The 18,919-nt window shown below is 43.6% G+C and overlaps 1 protein-coding gene and 1 long non-coding RNA gene across 2 annotated transcripts; both read right to left on the bottom strand.

The window, feature by feature from the left end:
* Positions 1-7,215: 7,215 nt before the first annotated feature.
* Positions 7,216-9,101, bottom strand: bhlhe22 (basic helix-loop-helix family, member e22). The gene has a single exon (XM_056434246.1). The coding sequence runs from the start codon at positions 8,975-8,977 to the stop codon at positions 8,177-8,179; it is 801 nt and encodes a 266-aa protein (XP_056290221.1). The 5' UTR covers positions 8,978-9,101; the 3' UTR covers positions 7,216-8,176.
* A 5,322-nt stretch (positions 9,102-14,423) lies between these two features.
* Positions 14,424-17,355, bottom strand: LOC130206283 (uncharacterized). Its single transcript, XR_008834068.1, has 2 exons — positions 17,118-17,355; positions 14,424-15,137 (listed from the first exon to the last, which is right to left on the bottom strand). It is a non-coding gene; the product is annotated as an uncharacterized LOC130206283 (long non-coding RNA).
* Between the last annotated feature and the right edge of the window lie 1,564 nt (positions 17,356-18,919).

The raw sequence follows: 18,919 nt of genomic DNA, 5'->3' as shown, positions 1-18,919 counted from the left end.
CCGGCCAGCCTGGTATTCATACACCTTTTGTGTCCAGTAAAGCAGTGTTTCTATGCCAGGTATCCAGGGCAGACATTTTGGCACAGCGTCGGCAGTACAGACAAAGACGCCAGGGTGTGACAGACCTGCCATTTCCCAGCAGCCCTGGCATGCCTCTCACTGTAGAATGATGAATGGTTACACACGCATGCCGCGCATTTGCTCATGCACACACATGACGCACATACATAAACATGCACAAATGCAAAAATGCAAAAATAGACAGGCAACCCTCCTGGTCCGGTCAACCAGGCTTTGGCATTGCCTCTTACACGCACAAACACACAAAAACAGACCGGCTTCCGTACTGTAGCGCTGCATTATTCAGAGCCAGGTGTAGGAGGAAGGGGGAATAAGGTTGTGTTTATTAGCTGCTCCCTTGGTGTTCTCTAAATTGCCTTGTTTGCGCGGCACAAGCACACAAACAGATGCTGTCCTCTCTGCTCTGGGTAATTCTCTGGGTCTCTGGGTATTTAGTGAAAGGCCTACCGTACCACACACGGCCTCATTTGTGCTTGTGTATACAGTCCACGCATACAAACACACATGTCTGACCAGGCTTCTAGAAAAGCACATTTGCGCGCTAATTCTGCGCTGGCGTTCAGAAGTACAGTCTGATTCATTCAAAGAAGACGGTGTCTCTCTACATAAGTAATTGGAGTGGCCCATACAGCCACCCTCAGTCACTAACCCTCTCAGCCACACAATTTCACTCTTATTAAGAAAATCTGCATTTAGGAGGGACCAATGCTATCAGTCGAAATTAATCTGCTTTGACTGATCCCTAATGTGACCACAGTCATCGAGTAATTATTGTCTGGATGGCTGTGCACCAGCCTCATAACCACTGTCCGCCTCCCCCCCCCCCTGAAACACGGGCTAGTCTTGGTGTGTGAATCCCTCTGCAGTGCGCTGGTTACAGTGGGTACGGCAGGCATGTCATTTAGCGCTTGATCAGTGAGTCGTGATTAGCCTGCCTCGTATTATTGTGATTAACGTCCACCGAGCGGACGACTGTCCTGTTGTCACCAGTGATGCCATCTGAGATCCTGAGACTCTGGGATGAGGGCCAGGGGAAGAACCAGGTTGTAGGGCAACACAGAACCGCTCCCTCTGATGATGGCTGCGTCTCTACACTGCACACAGGCAAACGCACACTTCAACTTGTTTCCCGTCAGTCACACAATCGAATGTGTGTCGCGAGTGCAACACTCTCTGCCCATGCAGCTATGTGTTGTCTGTTTGTCTGCTTGGATTAGTTAAGCCACTTCCCCTTGTGTAGCTAGCGTGTTGTGTGTTCTTTCCATCAGGCCGCATGCTTTATGTCTCCAAAAGCACTGAAAGCCACGACCTCGTCTTTTACGGCCCTCCGTTTCCCTCCTTTATCTCACACCTTCTCGACCAACAAAGTCGATTTGACCGCGGCTGATTATAGTAACGAAGGCAGTCCAAGAGAATATGCACATTCTCAGTGTACGTCAAATTAAATCACAGCAAGGGGTTGGGGGAATGCTGCGCGCTGACCCCCGTCTCTTCTCCTCAGACAATCGGTCGCTTACACAGAGGGAGCTTGTGAAAACAGGCCTGTGGACCGGACTGGTTGATGGCTCACTGCGACAACACGCAGCACAAAGAAAGATATCCAGGGGAAATTAGAGGCTCAGATGAAATAGATTGATCCCAGAGGATGACAGAGACAAACAGTTCACCTAGTTTGTGAGGAAATAAGAGTATTTAGAGTGTTTCTGATTTTGCATCTGAGCTTTATGCAAAAATGTGGCACTTGAGAACTAGAGAAGGGACAATTTCTGTCTCTGTACATCAGGATCACAAAACAGTAAATCTAGAGATGCAAACTTGTTTTTATATTTTGAAATATTTGTCTTGGTAAATTGAGATATTCTATGTAAATCAGAATTAGTTTTTCGAAATGTTGTGGCTATTCCTATTGATGTAGCATTTTGTGCATATATGTGTGTCATTCCTTTGTAATTACTCGCCTAAACTCAGACCCCCTTCTCGCGGCTCTTGTGCATCCGCCGGTGGAAAAGAGTCAGTTTTGATTACAAAGTAAACGCTGCAGCATCAGACAGGGGGTTACATGCTGATATGCATTCTATCAGGATGATTTATGCACATTATTCCCGCAGGAATCTCTCTTCGGAAAGTGCCAGGATAAATTGCCGGAAATTAGCCATAAAATTCACTGTGCAGGGAGTGTGAGGTGAAGGCCGCCGAGGAGCCAAGGACATTGGGCCGCCATGGTTACGCTTGGCCTGGCCTGCCTCCCCCATGCTTGGCATTCATGGCTGTTAAAGACCTCTGCTCAGACAGATACACTGAAGCCTCGAGTAGCACTCAGCACATCAGTAAGATCAGCCAAGCAAGTGTTACACTAACGGCCGTGGTTTCATGCTCTAGTAACATGACAGATTTTCAGGAGAGAGAAGCAGAACATTTTAGATTGAAATGCACTTTATTATTCTACATTCCTAGAAAGGGTGCGATTGTGATATAGTAAATGACTTCAAAATCTTTGTGTTTTGTCTTTTTTTTAATGCAGTTGTTTACAGTATAGTTCACCTTGGTATTAGTTCATCTTAATCTTCAGATTACACTCCAATCAGAAACCTGTACAGCAATCGGGAAATGAGGTTGTTGGAACAACACGCAAACAAGTAGCTGCCAGTATCATAACACACACTTCAGGCTGTGTTAGAGAGCGTCTTCTTTAGCTTTAACAGCAACTCTGTTGGTCAGGCCGTTCATTTGTCTGCGTGTGTGTGTCAGGGAAACAAAGACAGTGTGTGTGTCTGTGTGTATATGAAATGAGCAGGGAGCGATTCACACTGTTATGTCATCATGTCTTTATTTCAATCTGGGAGCCAGAGTAAGTTAATGAATCTCAGACTGGAGATGAAAAGCACCTCCCTTAACTGTAATGAACCCTGAGAGGGTCAGGATCTGCATTTTTATCAGGAGTGATCACGGCTCTCTGACACCAACCGCACAAGAACACACACGTCTGTGTGAGCAGAGACTTCCAGATACAGAGATTCCAGCAATTCCAGGTTAGTTTAATGTAAACTTTAGTTCATCACCTTAAAGCTGAGTTTGCAGCAGTGTTCTGAATGTGTGTCTAAGTCTGGAGTATCATGCTGTTTTCCCCAGTTCACATAATCCAGGGAGCTGCTGGGTCACTGAGCTCTACTTCCACTCTCATCACACAGTGACACATTCTCTGAATGATAAGGTCACAGAAATGGAAAGTTCAGAGCTGTCTGGGGAGCGTTGAGTACCACACGACCACTGTGTATACACACTATAATACACTACGTTCATTTAGGAATATCAACTACTTAAATTATCTGACGAAAAACAAAGAGCTCAACTTTATATATAATGTATACCTTTATTTTGATCAAGGCGTTTTGGACCATTTAAGCAATTTTTCAATGTTAAAATTCAAGGAGCGTGATGAAAAACACCAGAGCTTAAAGCTTCTTTGAAGCAATAACAAGTCAACAAATCAAATGAATTGTCTCGCGACAGCAGTCAGAATTTGATTTACGTGGTGCAAATGTTTGCACAATGAAAGCGCTTTACTCCATTGCACCTGTTTTTTGTTTTCTCAAATCCAGAGTGAACTGTTGTTTTGGTAAAAAAAATAAAAATAAAAAACCTGTACGACGACAGCCCGCTCTGTTCAAAACAACAGCACACATTACTGCGCTCTGCCATGACACGTTTTAATCCCCGCGGAATAAAAGAACATCAGATTAAGGCACAAAATCAGAGCCATCGGTAAACAGGGATTAGGGGATTGGGACTTTAATCTGATTAATATGGAGGCAGTTTGAATATTAGAGATGTTACTCAACAATTGCATTCCAGATGAAAGGATACTACGTCATGTATTGAGCTAAACATGCTACCATATGTTTACCTGACCTCTAGGCTGCCTCAGAGGAAAAACACATTCCCACAATGAATTAGGAGGCAGGAAAACATAGTTAGAAATGTACTAGACATTTTATTGAATCATGTTAGTATTTCAAGATGACCTGAATGAACTTGATATACTTTTAATAAATTGTTGGAAATTCTGAGAAATCTTAAACTAAATGCTTCAGTCAAGCCGTCAATTTGTTTGCAAGTCTCAGCCACGCAGAGGGATAAAATCACATTATGTTATTAATATTTCATATCATATTAAACTAAACTAAATAAGATGCATAGATGGTGTGCAAAAGGAGGAGTGAGGGGTTGGAGGAGGTTTACAAATCTCAGGAGTTTTATAAATATTACTTCTGTGGCTGAAGATGAAAACAAGCGTATTTCTTAAATGTACTGTATATTCAATAAATCCACAAAGTTGAAGAAATTGATCGTTGCCGCTCAAATGTGGGAAACAATGTAATACTTTAAGTACCATGGCACCTCCATAGCTCATAATGAAGGTTGAATAGTTCACATACATAATGTGTAGATACAGACGCTGCTTTGACCCCCTCTAGTTGTGTGACATGCATTCTGTGTGCACAACACAAGCACAACATTGTGCTTTGATATCAGCAGCCTGACCAAAGTGAATTACCACCCAGCAGCTGATTTGGTGCCTCAGCCAGTGCAGCACATATATCTCTCTCCACAGTGTATGACACAGCGTGGATGAATACATTGCCAGAGTTTAGCCTGTTACTGATATGAAGGGGACATTTCAATTCAATGCTCTTATGTATATTTTGACTTTCATGTTTATCATCCTTAGCAGACATCACATCCGCATTATGAATGGCTGCCCTGCTCGTCCTTGATATGGTAAATTGGATGTTTTATGGTATATGAAAAGCGGTGTTTTTTTAATCTTCCACTTGTATTCATGAGCCCTGACTCTCGCTGTAAATGCCTTTTAAGACAGATTCAGCTTTATTAGACACATGAATAAAAACGATGTTTTTCCTGTTATGACCTGCTGTGGTTGGTGGACACTGAAAAAAACTTCTCTTTCCACGACACTCCTGAGTGCCGTGTCATGGCCCAGTCCAACCCACCGACATAACGTGTCAGAGACCCCTGTGTGTACAGGACATTTCACCAGCTCGAAGGCTGAAACGCAGAGTGTCCACAGTTAGGAATATGATTGCTTTCGATTGATAAATGTCTAACTTAAATCATGCGATGCTTGTCGTCCTCTTGGTAGTAAAACGCTCTGTGCCTTTGAACTGATATTTGTTGTGCTGTGGTCCGTTTCCATTTGAATCCTGTGTGCAGTTTTCCACACGCATATGGCTCTGTCTCACCCCTGGGGAGTTTCCTCTTCTGGGCTAATGTGAATATTAGTATGGGTTAAATGCTCCAGTCATTTGTGCATTAATGCATATTGCATAATTAATGTTTTTTGTGAAGTCTCAGTTACTGAGCAGGAAAAAAATCATTTCTCTGTCAAAATGTGAAATATCTGAGTGAAGTCCTGAGAAGAGATGATGCCCAACAGGAACTGCTGACAGGATTTCTATGCCAGAGCCGTTGTGATGTCTCCTGATTATTCCCGTTGTTGATTAAGTGCTGATCTGTGAAGATTCAAGGCGTTCGGTAGTGTGATGGGATTAACTGGGACACTGTAATGACCCTGTTGTCGGAGTGGCTCATCATACAGACCCAACGCTGAGATCGGCGACTGAACAACCACAAACCCATTGGTAAACTGGGGAGACAATGTCAGGATTGTTCACGCTATCGAAAAGGAGATAAATAATTTTCTTTTTATGTCAAAATTATTAAAAGAAACTGATATTATATTGGTTTTATTTGTTCCTATTTGTGTCATCTTAAAGTGAGTTCTTTTAAATTACATTTGGATATTTTTTGTTTAATTTATTAAGAAATAAAGCGACACACTTATCATGTTTCCACATTTTAACTCAAATGAAATCTTAAGCAAATACCATAGTAGCTGGTAATCCTTTTGACTTAATAAAAGATACAATATGCATCTAACAACAGTTATTTAGATGCCTGTTGTCCACTTGCAGTTTATTTAAAAATCTTCACATATTGAATTAGGATTGTTTGCCATAGACCTGTGGATATCTGCATGTCTAGCAATATTATCCAAGCTGTTAGTTTGACAGAAAACGATTAATGGTTAAAAAGCCACAATTACAAAAAATAATGACATGAATTAATCTGAGACAAAAATAGTTCTTCTGAATGTTGCTTCTGTCCATGGTGCTGAAGACAAGTACATTAACACTTACATCTCTATGTATGTGACAAAGTATTGAGTATTATTCACTTAAGAGAAAATGCTTTTTTAAAATGTGATATTAGCATTTTGATTGTGACTTTTATACATTGTAGTCCTGCCTTTGTGCATAATTGGATAGAAAGTGTTTTAAGGATATGCGTTTGAATCCTCACTCCTGTCTCACCTTCTCTTCCTGTCTACATTTAAATCCGAGTGACAGTTTTTGGGATTGAGATTATGTCCTATATTTAATGAATATTGGTCACACTTTTGCTGTTTGACCCTCATCGTGATGTTTTAGTATGGACAGACGACTGAGGAGGACAAAGAGTGAGTCGATGGGAGTGCAGCTGATGGCTGCGTTGTGATTAAAGACACCAAATTACGGCAATGAACAGTGTCGTAATTACATTCCTTAATCACATTCTGGAGGTCTAATTGCCTTAACGATGTGTTTCATTATGTGAAGCCAGGTATTACAGTCGACAGTTTTCATCCACACTTGTTTTCGAATTAACGTATTATTACACACCGTCATGGAAATTGTTTTAATCATCACGATAAAGGTTGCTACAGTTAGTTTTTTGTTCCAAGAGCAGAAGCCTATTTTTTTTTTTTCCGCCTCGAGGCGATATTCACCCACCAAGTCGCTCCCAAGACTTGGCGTCACTTTACAGCTTGAGAAAATAAAAGTTATCGGTTTTGATGGGGCAGAAAATTATGGAATAATTCTTTCTTAGTGTACTTGACAACTCGTGAGAGTCTGCGACCGATCAGCACTACGTCACCCCCAGAACCGACGCTCCAATGGTGTAATAAGCGATTGAAAAACATAATAAAATGTCTTCATCAAATGGGCAAAATAAAAGGCCAAAGCGGTTTGCTGTGATTCCACTAACACTAAACTTCACATCAGATGAATAATCAGAAGTATTTCTGTTCAAAATATTTTAATAAAGCTTTTCAACACTGAAATACATACAAATGGCCCTCTTTGCTCATATAATAACTAAAGTATCTACAATAATTCACATCTTGACCTGACAACGCGATTCATCTGAAAACCTCAATTATCTTAGAGAAAACTCAAAATATACAACTAAGATAAACACTACAATGTGCAATGCAAGCAAATTATCCAATATAACCATCCAAATTAATAAATTACAAAAGACACACCCGAAACACCTGAAACACCATAAATCAGGTTTTCTGACATTTTATTATATCACAGTGCCCCCAAAAAATAATTGTAATAGGCGTGCGCAACTATTAACACGTGTCTGGATTAGCACATACATATCTGACTGATTACACGACTTAACTTCATCTTTATCATCTATTTCATTTAACTTTCCCTTGTTCATGACATTCCACGTGCTCAATAGAAAAGTTCATGAAAACAGGCCTTGCACCAGGAAGCAAACAGCAAGTGTCTCTGAGGTGAATGAAAGAAAACCCGCAAAATAAATAAGGAAGCAGCAGAAAGTTGGACTAACGCTCCAGGAAGGTGTCCATCTATTTAAGTGAAAAAGTCGCAGGTTGTCAGGTCACTCAAATCTCCAAAAGGTTCCATAACAGGGCAAGTGATCCACAACTCACTCAACACTTGAAGCCACACTCAGGCCTGTACTTGTGTTTGGTCTTCACTGTCATTCATACCAGCACTTAAAGGATGATTTATATACATAATCAAGTATTGTTTAAACAAAAAAGCGCGTTTTGAATGCATTTAGTAAATATTATAAAAGTATTCATCGGCATTACTTCTTTGTCTCTAGCCTACTGACTTCAACAACAGGAGCCTCACAGGTTTCTCTCTCCAAAAGTGTTCTTAAAGGTGGTGTCCGATATCCCTGTGCTTCTCTGAGTCTTTGCCAGACGCAGTTAAGGCTTGTCAGTGCACTGTTTGCAGAGGCTGGAGGTGGCGTTGTTGAATAGGGCACATTTATTGGGGCAGGAGGACGCAGCTACCCCGGCTGGGAAGGGAAATCCAGGCGGCTGGTCGTACGCGCCCAAGCCCGGAGCTGCGAGGGCAGTGGTGGCCGGTATCGAGGCAGCAGAGATGGCTTGGCCCTGGTTGAGATACGCTACTAGCCTCCTCATCTCTTCCAGTGCCTGTGCCTGCATGAGGATGTAGTTTTTGGCGAGCAGCAAAGTGGCAATTTTGGAGAGTTTACGCACAGACGGGCTGTGCGCGTAAGGGATGACCCCTCTGAGCTCATCCAGCGCGTCGTTCAGGTCGTGCATCCGTCTTCTTTCTCTGGCATTGATGTTCAGCCTCAGTGATTTCTGCTCTTTGTTTTTCTTACCTCCTGGTTTCGACACGGCCACTGACCGCCCGTCTGTCAGAAGGACCATGTCACACCTCTCGTCACTGTCATCGTCGGGACTCTCACCGCCGCTGCTCTCCGCCGCCGAGGTCCTGCTGGCGCTCTCACCGAAATTGACACACAAAGATCCGGTCGGCAGACCAAGTGGCCCCCCTCTACCTCCTGCCAGTCCTCCCGGCTGAATCGAGTCCTGATCGGTCTGATCAAAGCAGCTGATCGGTGACTGGCGGTCTCTGGCTGGTAGTTCGATGCCGGCGGACGACCTGAAAGGGTCAATTTTTTTAGTGGACACGGCGCTGAGAGTTTTGTGAAAAATGTCCCCCTCGCTGCCGTTCAAGTTCATCCTTCTGTCCATAGTCTTGAGGATTCCGCGTTTCTGCAGGCAACGGTCGCTGCTGGAAACTCTGTGCGCGCCTCTATGAGTTTGTTCCTCTGTTTGTCCTTTACGACTTTAGTTGTGTGTCAGTGGTGAAGTTGCAGGTTTGCTCGACTTGTCAGCTGAGGTGTGGAGATGAGGAGGAGACTCGTGTAATAAGTGCCCTCTCTCTCTCTCTCTCTCTCTCTCTCTCTCTCGTTCTCTGTGTGTCTCTCTCTCTCTCTCTCTCTCTCTCTCTCTCTCTCTCTCTCTCTCTCTCTCTCTCTCTCTCGTTCTCTGTGTGTCTGATTCACCTTCACCGGATCTCCACGATGATCCTCGTTACGCACGAGACGCCTGGGTCTTTTTACATCATTATCTCGAGGCGGGTTATTAAAAGCGATTCGCCTATTGGGATAGAGACACCCTCTCCCCTCTCACTCTCTACCCAATCAGGTTAACGTGGTAATTAATGGCATTTAAACGATGACAAACAATACCGCGTGCGCCCTTTGTGTGTGTGTGTGTGTGTGTGTATATATATATTCCATTGTATCATAAAAGGACCTGTTTCAGTGTTTTGCTTTGGTAACATTCTCTTGTGTTTTAAAAAAACATGTTTTTATTTCATATAACTTTTGTAGGATTTCGTTTTTCTGCACAATCCAAATCATATAGACTTTTTTTCTTCTTCTTTTGTTACTATTTTCTTAGTGTGCCACCAAAAGTTCAGAGACAGAACTTTACTAACAGACTTGACATGTCACTCTGCAGCAGTCTGGAGTTGCATTGATTATATATTGTTATTGAATACACAACCATTCGTTCAAGTCCCCCAACATGAAGGTGGATTCCTATGTTTCCCTACTGTCGGACGTTTTCCCATGACGGATGCGCTCTTACTAAGACGTAGCTGAGGTCATACTGCCATCTGCTGGTTGTGTAGGATAACACACTCATAATGGCTAAGGACAGACGTCATCAGGATCAACAACTAAGCTTTATTCACAGCCATCAATACCAAAAATATATTATATGGTTTAAGAAAAGAATAGTATGTCTGACTACTTCTTTTAAATCAATTCTAAACATTTTGGAGCTAAATCTTTTTCATCAGAGTTAGTTGCTCTACCGCAGTGGGAGCTTTCAACAGTTTACACCTCTCCAATCCAAAGAGTTTATACCCAAACTCCACAGGTACCTCTTAAATCGACCGTGGCCCAATCTCCATACGGACACACAGACTTTGAGTTGTGTTTCTGCAAAGTGTGTAAGGGTTGAGGGTTTGAGGTTTTGAGGGCTTTAGGGCTTTCTCGCAGACATGTTGATCTCTTTATGAACACTTTCTGTAAGACTGCATTTCTGCAGACTTTTCCCACACTTCATGTGACCTTAAACGCGGGATTACCAGGGGAAGCGTAAGCTGGAGACGTAAACAAAAAGGATGACCCGTGTTCTGGCATATAACATTTACACAACTGAAAGACATTCAAACCAGGGAGTAAAAACTATAACATAATTCTACAATTCATGGCAATGTGATTGGTGTCAGAAAAGGGCGGCCCCATTATTATTTACATAATGTTAGGCTCTTTCAGCCTCTCACACTGACGCCACCTGTAAAATGGTTGAGGGTTCAGGCTTCAAGGCTTTAAGGGGGGACATCCGTAGCCCTGGGAACCCTAAAGCTCACAAAGATTCAGTGTGACCAACTCGGTAACCGCCTGCATGGAGAACACATTCCTCTTCACCTCTTACACATCAAGCTATTCAGTAATGACTCTCTCTAGAAGCCATTTGTAGATACCAGCTACGATGCATTAAGGACCCAACTCTTCCTCCACTTCCACGTTACCATGGCTCAAAGGAATGTGTGCCGTCCATATTAAAGGTATAGCAGTGATGACAGTTGACCCCTGCCAACTGAGACCACAGTCACGATGGTGTGGATGTGTTCACCCTCTGAGATGGATCCTTTGAGATGGATCCTGAGCAGATACATATTGTTTTAAAGAAAAGGCCGCTCTGCCTCCTTCAGTGTGTCTCACACTAAAGACGGCAACGTTTCCCTGAAGAAGCGAAGATGAATCCTTACACACTTTAATAACCAATAATATTTTTTAAATAATGATAGAAAATAATTCTGAGATTTATATGTAAAACACTATAAAATTAACTTTGTAGATATTTCTTTTACAATTTCAGCTTGTGCTTCTCATTAGCCATTCGATAACTTTTGATTGAGAGTTCTTCATTTAAATACGTCGAACATCTTCGACAAGATAAGATAATCCTTTATTAGTTCTGCAGTGGAGAAATTTACAATAAACCCTTTTGTGAAATCCCAAAGCACAAATTAATTATTTCTATGAAAATGGAAAACATCAGGCAACATAATTAAAAGGAGTTCCTAAATAAATCTCTACTCCCACATACATTGATTCATAACAATTACACAGGTCTGTTATCAACTTTACGTCTTTTGGCACAATATTTTTGCATTCAGTATAATAAAATCATGATAGGAAAAAATAACAGATACATTATTATCGTTTAAGAAATAGCTCTTGAAAACATCACTGAGGAGCTGACCTGCATGAGCTGGGGCATCATGTTGCTGAATAAATATTGGATCTTATGTTTTCTCTAAGAATGTTACATACTGGTTAGTAACATACAAAGTAAGTGACCAAAGGGCGGCTTTACTGAATTTGAATACCAAGTAAGCAAAGAAATATATGTTCATGCTGAATTTTTATATTTTCCCCAGGTTGGAGCTCAATGTTCATATTTAAAAAGTTCTTTGCAGCTGATGCTCGAACATAATTGTCTAATACGTGCTTAACACATTCAAGGTCAGTGCTTTATCCCTTTTTCAGCATATTTCAATTAACGTTTGTTCAGTGTCTCTGCTGCTCCAAGAGAGGCCATCAGGGCAGAATACTGGAGGAGTTATGATCTAACGAGTGGCAGAGACAGTCACTTTGTCCTGAGACAGCAAGAGAACACCTTCATGGCCAATCAGGTCCGGCTAATGAGACAAGATGGGCCAGCACGGTGCCACGGCCATTACAGCCACAGTCTGTCAGCACTTTGGTAATGAAGAGACTGTTGAAGGCAAAACTCTTCGAAAAGAGAACAAGCATCAATTTAGATAGGAACAAAAGAGAAGTTTAGACACAGGAGCATGACAGGAAGTGTCCGAACCATTAAGGAAACTTCCACACAGACAACAGGATTCATAGTGTGTGTGTGTGTGTGTGTGTGTGTGTGTGTGTGTGTGTGTGTGTGTGTGTGTGTGTGTGTGTGTGTGTGTGTGTGTGTGTGTGTGTGTGTGTGTGTGTGTGTGTGTGTGTGTGTGTGTGTGTGTGTGTGTGTGTGTGTGTGTGCCATGTGTGCAGATAGCTCAGCAAAACTGCACATATACAGTATAGTGCCAGATCTTGTCTCCACTTTAAATGCACATGGGCTCTGTGTGGGCGCATTAGTAGTAAATTATTTATATATATATTAAACGTATATATATATACGTTTAACATGTGAAATTTATGATACTTTTACAGTCCATTTTCAGGCTAGTCTCATTTAGACTGATTATAATTAATCCCAGTGTAATTAATTTAATTTAGTTTTTGATTGCCCATTTTAATTGAATCTCTTCTGAATTCAAATGAAGCGTCCCCCCCCCCCCCCCCATGTTCACCACAAGAGGGCAGGCAAAGACCTGTCATGGTAAAAGCAGTTCAACGCTGGAGCTTCTGAGGGTGAGCTTGTGAACATGCTTTACCGCAGCCTCGTGGATTGTATTCAACTTTGAAGATGTTGGTTATCAGTGGAAGCCAGACTCTCAGGCTGTCGGGACCTGATATGAAAGTTACATTTTGTCATGTGGTGCTCTACATCGAGACCCAGCAGTAAACCCTATTCATGACATCAAATGTAGCCTGCTCTGTTTATTCTGGAGGCGGCCAAGTTGCCGTTTAATTGACTGTTAACCCCCCGAGCAGGTAAATGGTGCAGCTGTCTGCAACATTGATGCTCACTCCTGTCATGTTTTGACTGTAGCACCTGACCACACGCAAGATGAATGATCTTGTACTCGAATGTGTTTGTATTTTAGGACTGGCAGTAAATCTCTCCTTATTTAATTGTGTTTAATATAGATAAACTCTCAAATGTCCCCTCGCCCTAGAGTTGATTGTTTTTGTTTTTGTTTTTACCATGCATTGCTTATTTGAAGAATTAAAGGGAAATAAACATGACTACATTAGTGAATTGATTGGATGGCCCTCCCCACTCACACCAGGCCCTTCCTCCATCCATCACCCCTTCTGCTATTCTCAGTGATGATGTGCATTAATCGAGATCTGATTATTGTTTGCTGTCATAGTGTTCACTAACAACATTGACATGTTCTCTGTCTTGACAAGAAAAATACAATAAATTCCTCCAGAAGTTATTTGGTGTGAAGTGTAGCTCCAACTTAGTAAAATTCCGGTTATTGGTCAAATGATCAATTCTGTAAAAAGCATGATCCTCTATCGTGTTTTAATATCCAGCCTGCAGCGCCCCTGAACGCCACTAGGCGGCACACTAATATTGGAGGATGTTATTTCATGCCATAAGACTCGCCAGCTACTGCATCCATCGACTCTCATAAGGTTTGTTTCCAAACCTCTTCATATCAGCCCACTTCCTCATTTACATTCCACACTGGCGTCGTGCTATGAAATTAATATGCAGATCAATTATATCATGCTTATATATATCGTGCACTGTCCTTGTCATGCAAGGTCGTTTTAGGTTATTGGAGGCTGGTGAAACTGGGCCTGCTTCACTGTGAAAATGATCATTTTACCTCATCTTTTTATTTTCTCAAAACAAGTGGGAGAGGAATGTGTCGCTGGAACCGGATATTTACTTCTTCACTGCAGATCTGCTCCACACCTCTTGAAAAAAGCGACGATAAATTCACTTAATCACGCTGCTGTTTTTATTCAGATTATTTTACAAACCGCCTTAGTTAGACCACTGTCCTTGAAATAGTTCGTCCTTTATAATTCAAGAGAAATCGTCAACTCCCTGAAATAACTGCATGTACGTTTTTGTTCTTCTTTTCTCATAACCTCCAATATCTTGTGCCGTAGCCTTCTTGTGATGTTCATATGCCGCCGGGTCCGGGTTGCATTCCTCCACGACAGTAAGTTGATCCATGTCCGCCTTCACACACGGACAGGCGAGTGAAACAAAAGGCGGATCGGTGGTGCGCAGATTTCAGCACCACAGAAGGTGGACAGCAATCTCGGGAAGCCTGTGTGAGGTTGGACAGCTCCCAATGTCACACGCACACACACACACACACACACACACACACACACACACACACACACACACACACACTGCAGCCATCACATGCATGCTCACATAAATAAAACAGAGCTTTAAAGTGGTTGTGTGTATTTACTTTATTTTTGGTGGAGAGGGGGAAGGAGACAGTCATGCGTGACAGAAGCAAACCTTCACTGAGGAAACCACACCGATAGGCTACTCTCTAAATGTCACGTGTTTATTGGCTCTGCAGACATCCGAAGAAAGAAGGATCATCTCTTGGCATTCACCGCGTGCCTTAATTGTAAGACATTAAATCAAGGTCCGCTGTGAACACGGAGAGACGCATCCCGCTCGTATGTGCGTGGTTGCGTGCGCAAGTGTGTGTGCATGTGTCGTGTGTGTCCGACTGCATTCACTCTACTGTGGGAAGCAGGCGTCGTATACCTTTCTGTCAAACCTGTTTTTACACATATAAATCATATGCTTGTGTAGCCCTCGAGGCCCGTGGTGTGTGACAATTATGGTCAAAAATTTAGAAAACAAATCCCAAGAACGGGTCCAAAGAGATCCAATCCTCTCCTGGTGGCTGTGCAGGTCTACCGTATTATGTACAAAATTAAATAATCCACAACATTAAATTTGAGGAACAAGAGGTTATAGTTTACAGGAATAACTTAAACGCAACACAGCAGTGAGATTTTGGGCCAAAGTGATGATAAATTCCAGGCCGCCTGTGCAGGCGCAAAAGAGCTCGGCGTGATGCTTCCCGTCGACTGATTTGTCCAAAACTGCAGAAAGTTTAAAAGTCCTCCATTAGCCCACAGTGCACCTACAAAAAAGAAAACACAAAATGCGTCATGAACTTAATAAAGAATTGCAGATCACACAAATATAATATTCCCCATTGACCTGTTAAAAAAGATCAGTTGGCGTCCATTAATTAGCAAAAAAGTCAATGTCCACGTCCAAAATATTGATTTTCCTACTCTCACACAAACACAAACACACACACGCATGCATCCTCTTGCGAGTCGCACGTTAAAACTGCCGCAACCGGGGCAGCTGAAGAGCCGGTAACTGCGGTTGCCCTGAACACAGCGGGGCTCTACGTATATGCGTCCCTGCACGCGCGGCGCGGGACACCGAGACCGAGCAGTGCAGCGCGAGCCCGGCACCGACACCGGCTAAACGGGACTGTTCCCTCTCCGTCCGGTCTTTTCCTCTGACTCTGGGATTAATGGCGCCCCAGCCAAACAAATGAGGCATCTGCCTTTAGCACAAGAGGATTGGGAAGAGGGGGTGTGGGGTAGGGGTGGCGGGGGGGGAGGGGGTGTAAGAGGGCGGTGTTGACGTCACCGGGCAAACAGATGTTCCTCTATATTACCCTTCGTCCTCCTCATGGCTACCCTGTGTCCTTGAAACTAGGAGGGAAATTGACGACTTCCTATTGGGAGTATTACCGTTTATCACCGAAATGTGTTAACAGTCCTGCGGTTGGTTTGTGCACTGTGTGCGCGTGCGCGAGTTTACGGGCCCAGCACAGAGGAAATGCCAACAATGGCTGCGCAAATTGTGATGCCCTGCTTATGGCATTGGTTGTGAACGGTTATGCAACATTGCACTATTTTGTTTTTTAAAGGAGAAAAAGAGAGAGGGAATACGCGTGTACGTACACACAAGCTGCAGACACCCACTCATGCACGGGCAAGCGCACATGCACTTGTTCTCTTACACTCACGAGGGAGGGACGCTTGTGTCATCCTGAGCCCGCTGTTTGATGGGATGAGCTGCGATGGATTTTTTGGGAGCTTGGAATACGATTTTAGAAATGACCCTAACTAAGCCAATTGCAATGTGTTTGTCATGAGTGTGACGCAAACGAGTGGTATGCGTGCTTGAGATGCGCATTAAAGAATAGATTACTTTCATAATTACGTTATTGTAATAGGATATCCATCCCATTATAATCCAGTATAATCTGCAGGGATACAGACAGAGAACCTTGTGATTTGCATATCTACGAGTGCAGGCAAAAAAATTGCTGAAATTTAAATAAAGCCAGTGCTGTCCAATCATATACTGCTTTATATCTGAGCCTGCCGGAGCCTCTGAGCTATACTGGGGACTCACTTTACATATGACAGCCCATGTTTTGCCATTAAAGAGCAAAATCCCCTGCGTGTAAAGCAGTGTGGTGAAAATGAAGGGGGCAGGCTCTCAGTTATGGTAATTTCAATGCATTACCCTCTCGCTATAACAGAAGATGAGAGGGATGCAGAAACAAAGGGAAACGCCATTTTAGACGGAAACGTCCCCATCCGCATGAGAATCCGACATCTCTGGTATCGACCATCCTATGGAGCCTCCTCACGGCTCGTCGGCACATCGCCATATTTCGGGTCCCTCACACTGGCCACCGACGGGAACACGACCCCTATTGTCCTCGAGCACCGCGCAACGGACACACGACGCGGCTCACACATCCCCCTGTCCGCTTCACCCTTCTTATTGATTGTGAAACCGTCGACATAAAACTGTCTCTCCACCCTGCTCGGGTTCCGGGATGTTTTTCTAATGCCTTCTTTTTGTTGGCTCTCTCCCAAATGTGGTTCATTCCCCAAAGCCCACAATAACAATGGCAAGTGCAGCGTGCAGCAAGCAGAAGAAACATATATGTGCAGACACAAAATAATCCCTATTATCATCTGGACTATTAAAAAGCAAAGTATACGAACAGGTGAAGCGAGACTACACATTCATATTGTACATATTTGATCAAAGGGTCGTGCATGAAGCATCAGATACTCACCATGATATGGTGCACGCCATATGGTGGAACCCAGAACACGGCGCTCTGATACGTATCCGTGCTCTGCTGTATTTTCACTTCACTCAAGCATTAACACCTCACTGCAGATCATTACATCGCGGAGGCAGTCGCTTGTATTCCCGGTTCCTTTCGGAGTGGCAGCGGACAAGCAGAGGCTCCGTGCGGCAAGAGGCTGGGACGAGCAATGAGAGCGACGCGGGAGCCTCTGCAAAGCATGGCTGCGCGTTCTGGCTTTTTTTCAAAAGAGGGCAGGTCGTTCTGTGCATTACAATAAAATATCTCTCCCTCTACCCCCCCCCCCCCCTCTCTCTCTCTCTCTCTCACGCACACGCGCACACACACGCTTTTAAACATAACCCACAAATGCGCACTCGCTTCCACTGAAACGCAAATGAATATGCGCGCTCTGGAAAACCCGACAGCCCATATAGTATCTTATTGTTTTTATCACATTGGTATTATTGCATGCTGTTAAACTGCTCCTCGCGGTGCAGTACAACATACTACAGTAGATCTGTCGTACGCGCAGCAATAACTGTTCCTTACAGTCTGAAGCTCTGCGTTCGGAGTGTGTGTCGCGGAATCGTCGCCTCGCCGGCCAAAATGAATCATGTTTAATGCCGTTTGTCTTGAGAGGTCCATTAGTGCGTTACTTTTACGCATCTGGCCGCTGGATAGCGACTCAATTTCTACTATGTTGGTCCAATTGTATTTGGAGCCTTCCCAGATAATCTGAGCAAGAACATAAAAATGATCTCCTGTTTGGTCTGTGATGTGCAGTAATATATCCTGCATGTTTGGATTTTAAGGCGATAAAGGAATCCTTTTTTCCTGTTTGCACACTTTGAGAGCATTTCAGCTCTTTCTGTTCCACAGATGTGATCAGAACCGACCTGTGCAGTGGAGTCTTGGTGTTCAGCATTGATGCAGCCATTGATTGAAGCCAGTGTAGTCCTGTACTGCTCTTTGTATTCCCTTCACTTCCTGCGGTGATTGACTCCGAGGAAAAGACCCAATCGAAACCAGGGCCCCATGTATGATGTCATTTGAATAACCTCACTAACCCTTTGGCCATGCGGAACACACAGGCCCGCTAATGCTGCTTCCCTCCAACCTATTACTACACATCTGATCCTAGCATTAGAAATAACCCGTATGGTGTTATTCGCGCTCTGTTTAGTCGACTCCTCTCCTCCTGTCAGCTCATCCTCTGCACATCCATTAATCTCTTTCACAGTTTCACTCTGCTACTGGTGTATTGTTTCACTCCGTTACAGTGTGAGCCTTTGACGGCGGCAAGAACCCTGCAGTCGGTGCCATGACGCAACAGTGGCGCGTGACGCAACGTGGGCTACCACGAACAGCGTCAACCTTTTGTCAACAGTGTTATTCTTTAGCTGTTTGAAGGGTGAGGGGTAAAGTCTGCTGTGGGCTTGCATCAGGCTACACGTCGAGGGAAGTTTGAAAGCTGCTTTCTCTCTGGCAGAGAGCGGGGTGACGCTATTGTTCCCCCTGAAACAATGGGAGCTGCGGGGCGACATGCAGCGGTGCGCACATGAATGGCAGGGCTCTGGGATGTGTTTGGGTCAGTGGCCCCGGGTCTCTGTCCCAAAGCCCCTTTCCCAGAGCCTCACAATGAACCCGCCCAAGGTCGGGGCTCCTAGGGGTCACAGGGCAACCCCTTTTGTCCCGCACTTCAAAACACATAAACATTTATTAATCAAGAGCCAGCTACTGGGCCCCCTGTTTAGAAAAAAAGAAAGGGGGTGAGAGGGGTGGCC

The sequence above is a fragment of the Pseudoliparis swirei genome, chromosome 16 (assembly GCF_029220125.1).
Source record: "Pseudoliparis swirei isolate HS2019 ecotype Mariana Trench chromosome 16, NWPU_hadal_v1, whole genome shotgun sequence".
Classification (NCBI taxonomy): domain Eukaryota; kingdom Metazoa; phylum Chordata; class Actinopteri; order Perciformes; family Liparidae; genus Pseudoliparis; species Pseudoliparis swirei.
This window is presented reverse-complemented; position numbering and strand designations above follow the sequence as displayed.